General features: G+C 38.2%; 1 protein-coding gene across 1 annotated transcript; it reads right to left on the bottom strand.

The window, feature by feature from the left end:
• Window positions 1-666: 666 nt before the first annotated feature.
• On the bottom strand, window positions 667-4,194 carry LOC112288314 (GABA transporter 1). Its single transcript, XM_024532402.3, has 7 exons — window positions 3,344-4,194; window positions 2,886-3,108; window positions 2,603-2,728; window positions 2,175-2,459; window positions 1,821-1,951; window positions 1,466-1,681; window positions 667-1,244 (listed from the first exon to the last, which is right to left on the bottom strand). Exons 2-7 carry the CDS (start codon window positions 3,106-3,108, stop codon window positions 867-869), a joined length of 1,359 nt encoding a protein of 452 aa, XP_024388170.1. The 5' UTR covers window positions 3,344-4,194; the 3' UTR covers window positions 667-866.
• Between the last annotated feature and the right edge of the window lie 6,702 nt (window positions 4,195-10,896).

Raw genomic sequence — 10,896 nt, 5'->3', positions numbered from 1 at the left:
TTTGTTAATGAAAATCTAAAATTTTCAGTATGTGAACACACTTAAATATCAACATAGAACTTGTTTACAAACATCAACAATTGCAAGGATGTTTGCAATGTCTTTGTTAGGAGAACAACAAATGTTTTTGGCACAATCTTGTTATTATCAATCTTATTTCAAAATTTTCTATTGATCAACAATTAAATTAAAAATTAAAAAATAAAAAATTTAGACTTCACAAAACTTTGAGTTGTAAAGATTTTTGTTCCACTCTCAAATTTTAACCTTGCAAAACTAAATGTTGCCAATGACAATAGAAAAAAAAAAGAAAAAAAAAAAAAAAAAAAAAAAAGAAAGAAAAAAAAAAAAAAACTTGTTTAGAAGCTATCTAATTTAAATGATCCCAACTAAACTGAAATTGTCCCAAGAAATAATACTCAATGTAATTCAATAAACCTTAATAAAATTCTCCATTACATCCACAGAATAAATTAAATAGTATTAATATTTAGTGCAACATCAAAATAAAAGTAGAATAGAATCGAAACAATAAAAAACCACCAAAAAGAGAAAGAGACACAAACAAACAAACAGACAGACAGACAGAAACCTCAAAACAAACCATGAAGGTTAAGAAAACGATCTATAAAAGACAGCTTGGGTAATTGAATTGGAGACAGAATGTGAAGGGTACCGAGATAAGAATCTTCAATTAATATCACAAAATTCCAATATAGTACTGCTTGATTCCTCCCGAACCATATCCTTCTGTGCTGATGTTACCCATAGTGCAAGCATCAACACTAACAATCACGCATGTTATTACACAGAAAAAGGGAGGTTAGAGTATGCATAATTCAAGTGACTGGTACATGAAAATGTATTTACAGGTTTGCAAAAAATTGGTAGCGGTTGGTGTCGTGATGAATGAACTGGATGGCGCCGATGGCCCCCAGAATGGCCACAATGGAGTACACCACCACAATGGCCACATTGATGAGCTTCACAAGTGGGTTCTTCGGGTTTCGCACCTTGAGGAATGCAATGACAGGGATGATGAAGTCCAAAGGAGTGAATCCAATTGCTCCACAAAGTGCAACGAAGTCGCCGAAGAATGGAACTGCTGCTGCAATCACAGTGATAACGACAATGTAGGTTGCGGTTACTCCCACCCTTGCCAAAGCGTTCTGGAGGCTCCAGGGGTGTTTGTTGTAGTCCATCACTTGTTGCTCGACGTAAAGGTACGTTGGACGGCAGTATATCTGATCAAAATTGGAAGAACTCAACAGCTTAATCATTTCACATTAAGAATGGGCATGAATGAACACACGTGATTATGAGTTGAAGTTATGCAGGGACATCTCTAGTGGAGAGGTTGAGAGGGTTACTATGCAAAATCTATGCAGTTATAAATCGATAAAAACAAATGAATCTGGATGAAAAGATAGCTTTCGTTGGGAGGTAATGAAGTTCCAGGTTGTACCTGATAGCAACCGAGGACTTGGATTATAGCAAAAATGTTGGCTAACGTAATGAGCCAATCAGGTCCGAAAAATGAATTGACTAGATACGGATTCACCGTGTTTCCGAACACAGCGTAACCCATGAAGGCCACTGTCCAGTACGAAACCGCAATCACTGTGTATGCAAGCGTGGAACCCTTGTACATGTTCAACTTGGCTGGTTCTCGAAGTGTTGCCTGTACAAGCCAACCAGTATATACTGTTTCATTTCGCGACAGATGGTCTAGAGCATTGTGCCGTTTGAAGGAAACTCAAACGGAAATCAAATGAAGACTTTCGTTTGACGTAGTAGCTGGTGTGAGATTTTTTCATTACCTGAATTTCGGGCAGCATGGCGTCGCCAAACGAGAAGGCAATTGTGCCGAGGGCCGCGAAAATGCCGAAAGTTTTGTCAGATGGACTTCCAACTATGTCGTAGCTCGAACCGTCTGCGTCTCCATTTCTTACTGCACAACCCCAAAAAGTTGAATGAATGTAAACTCCTCGCATTGAAAATATATCAATTCAAGCAAATTGAGAACAAACTTGTCACTAGAACAAGCTTGCTCATCGAAAAATTGGAAGCAAGTACCAGAATTTGTAGCAGCTACGAGGAAGGGATTTGATTGGGGGACACAAATTTGGTCTGAAGAGATGGGTTGATGGAGGAGAATCGAAAGGACGACGTACGAGCATGGGCGCAGAGGGCCACCACCGACACAGAGAAGCCGATGGTGCAGCCAGTGCAGAGAGCATTAAGAAAGCGAAGAGAGTGGATGTCCGGAAACTGCGACAGGAAGAGCTCCACCACCCCAAAAAGAATGATGAAGTGCTGCAGCGTCATGCCGCTCGGGTTGCTCGAGTAAGTGGTATAGATCGACTTCATGCTCAGCCCAGCCACAATCTGAATGGTAATATTGTTGCCTATGGACGCAATTTGCTGAAAAGCCAATACGGACCAGTACCCCTTCGCTCCTGCACACAGAGACCACGTCGCCAACCGAAGATCCCAAGAGTTAGAAAAAGTATGGATGGACCCGACGCTATCAAGCAACGAAAGCGAAGTAGTTGCATTCTCGTACAAAGGTAGCCGCAAGAATGGAAATGAAATCGTATACCGTAGATGGAGCGCCCAAGGTCTCGGTAGCGAACATATCGATTAGGCTCATCCCAGTCCCACAAGCTCGCCAGCAGGAGAGTACAGTAGTAAGTGACGGCCGTCCCCACCAGTAATGTCACCACACCTGACCCACAGCAGTGTTTGCTTCATTAGTCGCAGAAGTGCAACAATTCAATAAGCTCCATGAATGCAATAATGTTGGAAAGCTCTTCCAAAACAACGCCACACTCAGAGATAAGTCTACTCTGAGCTTGACTGAGGATGTGAGAATCGAGTCAGACCTCCTATCCAACCCAACTGCGACATGGCGTAGGGCAAGGGAGCGAAGGCTGCAGGAGTGGCGATGGTGGTGGCCAGATGGAAAGCTGAAATCGGCCATGTCCCTCTACCCTCCGGATGCTTCACAAGAGACCCAGGTAAGGATCCGGGGCCGTCGACATCGCCCTTGAACTTCTTCTCACCCTCGATACTTGAAACTTTGTCCATATTGCTGCCCCGTTGCATCTAAGCATCATGCAAACAGCCGGTGAACCAAACTGTTAGTCACAAGAAGAGCTAGAACATACATACAGCTGACGTTTTTGAGCGTTCTCTTGCGTAAACGTAGATCCGCAAGTATCAGTAATAAAGATATCTGTAGAATTGAACATGCCGAGAACTGGAGTCACCATTACACCATTTGGCACTGTTCGACAAACCGGCCGACCCATATTAGCACCACACAAACAGTTCACCATACCTTTCGTAACAAACTGAAGCGCACTCCTCAAGCTGCAGGTTCGCCAAAGCTCGCCAAGGAAAATTGACAAAAGAACAGTCGACTGAGGGCTTCAGCAAGACCAGGGAGAGGTCTGGGGATCGGGAGGCAAGCAGGGGGGAAGTTTGTATTTCTGCTGGACTCGTAAGAGAGCCACGCCCATGGCCACCTCACCACGACTCCTCTCAGTGGAACACACGCACAAACCAACCATTACCATCAACAACAGAAATGACTGAACCGAGGCACCGAACACCCACAAGAAATAAACAGGTTCAAGCGAATGCGACCCGCACGAGGAACGCCGATGGAATCCAGACGACGGCACCACAACTCCCAGACTCTACGGGCCAAAGCGGTCCCGAGGAGTTCTCATAAAATGGTCACAACAGCCCCGGAGATTCCAGTCTGCGAATAGTCAAATATTCCAGTTTTTCCAGCTAAATTCCTGGAGATATTCCCACCTCGACGGAGCTATATAAAACCCCACCCTGGCGAATCAGACAGCTGGGTCAGTTCCGCTTTTGTCAACTTTGTCGATTGAGAGTGATAAGTAGCCATACGAGTCACCGCTTACTCAACCCACTCTCCTCGACGACGGCATCTGCCAGATTCTCGACCTCCTCGCCCGCGGCCCTCACATCCCTCACTACCGAAACACCACGATGACTTGTTGTGGTCAGTGAACGTATCACAGTTACTTCGACGATTACATTGTCAAGCAGAAATAAGAAGCTAGCAGGCGCGACGCCGGCGAACTGTCACCTTGCAGATCCCAAATCGACGACTCACGACTTGCGTTTGCGTATCGCCGGTGTGGGTTCTTACCCGTTCTCAGACTTGCCCAGCATATTGCATTGTCGAATCTGGCAGATTTCCTTCGGTAAAGACCCTCGCTCATGGCCCCGGTACCCATCGAACGCTGCATCGTCGATGCCTCGGAGACTTCGAGGAGTGATTGCGCCATCGTCATCCTCTACAGTAAAAGGCTCCCGTCTTTCTGGGCCTGCTTCTTTTTCTCTTTTCCGAGTGTTATTGGGTTCCTTCTTTTTCTTCGGTTGGGAATAAATTATGTTGAATTTTTTTAAAATATTTTACTGGAATCATGCTTTCTCAGGATATTTGTGGATGTTCATGCTGCCGGTGCGGGACAAGTTGATGTTGGGCTGATTATGTTTTTTTTAATACTTAATTTATATATATATATATATATATATATATATATTCATATGATGGTGTTGTAATAGTTGTGCGCAAATTCTTTTGTTGAGAATGCAGGAACGGGTTGAATGTGTGGCGCAGCAAGTAAATGTATGCTGGACAGAAGATGCGGAGCATTTACAACCTTCTTTTTATATATATATATATATATATATACATATGTATATAGAAAAAGCGGTGTTAAATTAAAGAGAAAGAGTGCAGGTAGGACCTGGTCCCTCATGGAGTTATCAGGGCTTCTAACCTAGGTGAGAGGTCTAACCTAGGAAGATAATAAATCGCCTACACAAAATACTTGGTTGTGGCACCATATATATGATGGTGTTGTAATTGCCAAGGTGGCCTTTTTAACCGGACTACAGGAGATGGTGAGGCTCAGGAGGTCATTGCATCAGGCCACGCTTGAGAAAATGGTGTCAGGCCATATGGATAACCAAAAGACTATCTATTGCATTGCCTATTGTTGAGAATATTTTAGAGAAAGAGAGACAGTAGTAGCTAGAAATAATAAGCACACATATGTAAACATACTTAAAAGTGAGGTTATTGATAGGGTTATATCCTTTATACAAAGAGAAGGGGAGAAGATAAACAGTATTTCTCCACTACATTCCAAATACTATAGCTACAGTAAATATTGTAGACTATAGTAAATAGCATGGAGAGCACTGACTACATTTAATACTCTCAACACTCCTCTTCACTCCTCATAATATTTATATGTATAGAATTATGATCTATACTTTTTTATAATCTCATAAGATCAACAATTTCTGCCTCATTAAAATCTTATCTAAGAAAATTTTATTATATTTAAGGACAAAACCATAGATGAAGGAAAAAGAATATAATATTATCTCAAGAATTCATTAACTTTCTTACTCTAGAAAAGCAAGTCTTTGCATGCCAATGCCATAAGTAATTAAGCGATAATTGCACAAAGAGAGAGATTTGGTGACAAGATGAACAAGGTTATTTGTAGATTCAATTTTCTTGATCATATGTCACACACATATGCATGTAAGCCAGTAATTACATGTATAAATAGGTAGAAGTAAGTAAAAGTAGGTAAAAATAAGTTAATTCTATAATATTTGGTATAAAAGCTTCCTAGAAGCTTCATAGATGCTGCTTTGACTTTATAGGTGTCTTTAAATGACTCTTTGGATTAGAAACATCGTCAACAAGTTGGCCATGTGCCACACATGTTATTAGCTTGAAGACCAAGCTAACTATATGGCCCACACATAAAAAATTTGCCTTGTAAGTCAAGACATGTGTCCTACAAAGTCAACACATATTGGAGGTCCTATAAAACGTCGCCATGTAGCCCCTAATAAGATAGTATATATAGAGACAAGAGTGAAGCCTTCTTCACTCTTATCAATTCCTTTCTTGCTTCCAATCTAGTTTCAAGGGTCTCTAGTTTTCTTGGCTTTTGGCAATAGCCATTCTAGTTTCTTTTTTAATATACATATTAAGTTATTTCTATTTTGTCATCTTTCTTTGAAAGAAGTCTCACTTGTTTATTTGTCTTTATCATGTTCTTGCCCTTGACAGATTGACAAGAGTACACTTACAATATCAAAGCTTTGTCTAATCTTGATTAAGAGTGGATTATCTCTTTTTTCTTGATAAGACATAAGCATATTACAAGTTACAGATTACCTTCTTCTAAACTGATATTGTCCTTAGTATTCTTTTATTTTCAAGTCATCTCTTCTATTTGTCTTAAGTGATATTAGACATCTTTTCTTTTTTAAGTATTATGATGGCAAAACTTCCTGAAATGAGGAGTGCAATGGTACAAATGCAAGAGCAATTGAGGGAGTTAATGCTTGCAATGCATCAATTCAATTTACCACCACAAGGAGCAACAAGATTTGCAGGAAGTGAAGATATAGAAATGATTGGAGCTGCTTCAATATCAGTACCAAATCATGTGTCTCTTCCTATGGTGGAATGCCCTTCCAATGTTAGAGAATCAAGAATTCCCTACCCGAGAAGTTTGATGGCACTAGATCAAAGTTTAGAGGATTTATCAATCAAGTAAAACTTCTGATTAAACTTCAACCCCAAAGCTATCCAACTCCAAGATCGCAAGTTAGATTCATTGGTACGCTTCTTTTAGATTCAGCATTATCATAATTTTTATCTTTTTTTGAACGATGAGATCTAATATTAGATAATCTAGAAGATTTTTTGGCGAAGTTTCAATCCATGTATGAAGAACATGATGCAATTTGTATTGCAACCAATAAGATCTATATTTTACGATAAGGCAATCGATCAGTAACGTTGTATGCTTCACAATTTTGACAACTTGCAACTGATATCAAGTAGAATGATGCTGCACTTATTAGCCAATTTTTCTATTGATTACAATATGAGGTAAAAAAATTAATGCTCAACTTACTTGATCCTGAAACATTGAGTCAAACAATTGACTTTGTTGTGAAATGCGACAATTGCCTTTTTGAATTTCGATCTGAGAATCATACAAGTGGACCTCAACGTTACTATAATTCAATAGCAATACCAACATCTCTTCAACAAATACATTCAAAAGTAGAGGATATGCAAATTGATGCAGTATATTTCAAACTTCTTACTGAGCAAGAAAAGACTTGTCGTTGTCAGGAAGAATTGTGCTTATATTGTCGAGAATCTAAGCACACTGCTCAACATTACCCAAAGAAGTGACGCAACCATAAAATGAGGAGTACATCAGTCATAAGAGATAGTATGTCAGAAAACAAATTTGTCCAGCTACAATAGGGACTATGCGGCTGGAATCTTGTACAACGCCTAGTGAAGGTGTTATCCTCTCCTCAGAAGCCTCTCCATGTTTTACGATAAATGTTATTCTAAGACCTAAACATCTTAAAGCTTCTGTCTTGCTAGATTCAAGAGCCTCAACATGTTTCTTAGATGAAAAATTTGCTAAAAGATATAGCATATTTTTAGTAAAGAAAACTAAACCTATTCATATAGAAGTCATAGATGGTCGTCCGTTGTCTTCAAGAGATATCACCCATGAAATCCTTCCTATAGGAATAACAACTAATGGTTATAGTAGCTTTGTAATATTTAATATCATTAGATCTCCTTCTAATCTCGTTATTTTAGGTTTATTATGGTTAAAAAAATATAATCCTAAAATAGATTGGACTTCTTGTAGTCTTCAATTTTCTGAAAGTATAATTAAGAGTATAATTAATTAAGTAGAAAGTCATAAGTCTAGTATAATTAAACCTATATTTGTAGGTGCAAGTGCTTTCATGCATGTTGCAAAAGAAGGATCATCTTTTTTCATTCATGCCACACCTATTTCTACTAGTGAAAAGACTTCAAGTGGCATTCCAAGCCAATATCAAGATTTTTAAGATGTATTTGAGAAAAAGAATGTGGATACTCTTCCAGAACATCGTATCTATAACTGCTCAATTGACCTTCAAGAAAGAGCACAACTGCCATTTGGACCAACATACAATTTATCTCAAAATGAGCTGGCTGAATTCAAGGAGTATATTGTAGAGAATTTGGCTAAGAACTTCATACGCCATTCCAAATCTCCAACAGGAGCTCTAATTTTATTTGTGAAGAAAAAAGATGGATCTTTGTAGATGTGAGTTGATTATCGAGGACTCAACAAAATTACTATAAAAAATAGATACTTGCTATCGTATTATGTACTATCTTGCTGGAAAACACACCAGACGTCTGAATGTGGAAGATAAAATAATGTTTTATAAGTATCCAAGTAGGCTAGTGGATTTCAACCATCTAAATACAAACTATTTTGGATTTCAATGTAAAAGCTTAATCCCAATACAAAGTACTTCGAAACACTATTTTTAATAACTTCAAGATATTCTAAGCACAAAGTCTTTTGTTATTTATTAGTTTTTATTTTTTATTTATTTTTTATTTTTTGTATATTATTTTATTTTATTCATAATTCTAATTCTAGACAACGAGCTTCAGCAAGCTGTAATTTTCAATCTGACTGTCCAATTGTTGTAAATTTCTACCACTAGTGTCTTTGCAAGCCTTCTAAATACTCAAGAAGTTTCAATCCAATCAAACTTACAAGTTGTTAGAAAATGTCGTTAATCGACATTGATATATCTTGACCGCTGCCTAGAAGTCTTCGACTTATTACGCCAAAAGTCACCTTATTCTAGCCAGTAGATCTCTAGATATTATAAAAATCCTAAACAATCCCAATCTGTTAACTTTCGATACCTCTTTACACTAATGGTCAAATATTGTCTATCTGTTCCGTCAGATTAACACAAACTTTTGCATGTACTCGACATATTCAATCCTCTAGATACCTCTAAATTTTAACTGCAGAAGTTTCTCCAATTTCACAAAATAGTCAAGAATACCAGCTATTACTTTATTACAAAAAATCCAATTCATCAATACAAATACTAACTTTCAGCAACGATTGCCAAAGTTCTCTCAAATCCTATGAAATTCAATTCTATACCTTTTGAAGGAGCTTGAAGCTAGCTCTCCAATCCCAAAATCCGATCTCTGAATGCCCCTTTCTTGAACCTCTCCTCTTTTTTAACTCTGTGTGGTCTCCTTTTCTCCCTCCCTGGTTTCTAAATTGGAACAACCAACAGCGCTTTCCCAAAATTCTTGTTTCTAGGAGGATCTTTCCACGTAAATGACGTTTCTTCCAAAATAGCATAGAGAATAGAACAGCTTGAAATGGAACCAAAGCCTTTGTATTCGGGATCTCATTGGGTTGCTCAACCAAGTCAGGTCTCATATTGGGTAAGAGGCCCATATCAGGACCATAATTGGGTCAAATTAGCCCTTCACATTAGACTCACTCAAATATTGAATTTGTCATTTTTTCTTTTGTCGACTCTTAGTAAGAACGGCTTGGACTCATTTCACTTGATTTATCGAAGAATCTTGAGGACCTTGATTTATCTCTTCAGTTTTTCCTTGGCTTTGGATCTACTGATCCTGTTTATTGAAATTAGACGGAGCATTACATTGTTGATAAGTATGCCTCGACTTCTCGCAATTCCTTTACATTGGCACGTAATCATCACTAGCTTTGGGATTGGAACATTCACTGGCATAATGACCAATCTGTCTGTAACAAAAACGACGAAGTCGTCTTCTTGCACCCCCATCATACATATTGGGTGTCTCCATCGGTATATACCTATTAGACTTATTCCATGTAGGGTTGAAAAATGATCCTGGTTGTCCCGTTGGTACGGAGGGTACTTGGTTCCATGACACCAGTGGGATGACATTAACTCACCCTAACTATTGGCACTAAAATAGGACACTGTTTCCAACATCCAAGATGTCTAAATATTAATAATATCTTGTTCATTTATATTTTCACCATATAGTCGTGTTATAGTATGACATCCACCTCCTCTGAACTTGTGCATTCTCTGGTATGCACCAAATAACCTAGTTGTTGTTTGATTCATAATACGTTCTCCAAGTCTTTGTCCAAATCCTCTTCATTATTTTTGCTATCCATGTCAAATTCAACTTCCTATTGAGGAATATCTATATCTTCACCAAGGTCTTCTATATTTATTTCTATATATTTTTATTTAAATATTTTTACTCACTTCTTTATAATTGGTATTTTTAACCTTATTCCATCTAACTCCCACAATGAATAAGTTGCATTATCATGAACAGTTGTTACCACATACGGTCCAAACCATCGCTTAGAAAACTTCCTTAAAGCACTATGTTGATTTTCCAAGCTATTATTATAGACCAAAATCCAATCACCTTCTTCAATTGCTTTAGGCCTCAATCGATGTTGCTTATCAAATCATGTCTTGTTTTGTAACCTCACTCTTTTTAACCTTTCTAATGCTATTTGCACATCTTCAGATCTTTGCTCTAATTGTTGAATTCTAATAGCTAGAAGTTCTTCTCTTGTCAATCCATCTTCCTATTGTAGCACACTCTAAATAAGTACTTTTTTTTCAATTGGCATAATTGGTTTTTGGCCTATCATAAGCTCAATAGGCATATATCTCATTACTGAGCTATGAGTTGTTTGATCAACCTATAATGCAAATGGCAAAAGTCGTGGCCATTCTCTAACCTTTCTATTACAAGCTTTAACTAATGCTTTTACAATCGGTGGGTGACCACTTTCACATTTTACATTTCCTTTAGGATTATAAGCAATAGTCAGTGATAGTTTAATTCCACATCTTTCAAAGAATTCACGAGCTTCTTGTGCATTTAATTCTCCATGATTTGCAGTGATTTTTCCTACACATCTGTAGTGGCAAATAACATCT

This window comes from Physcomitrium patens, chromosome 11 (assembly GCF_059467195.1).
Source record: "Physcomitrium patens ecotype Gransden chromosome 11, ASM5946719v1, whole genome shotgun sequence".
In the NCBI taxonomy this organism is placed as follows: Eukaryota; Viridiplantae; Streptophyta; class Bryopsida; order Funariales; family Funariaceae; genus Physcomitrium; species Physcomitrium patens.
The sequence above is the reverse complement of the archived record's forward strand: the minus strand, read 5'-3'. Positions and strand labels throughout refer to the sequence as shown.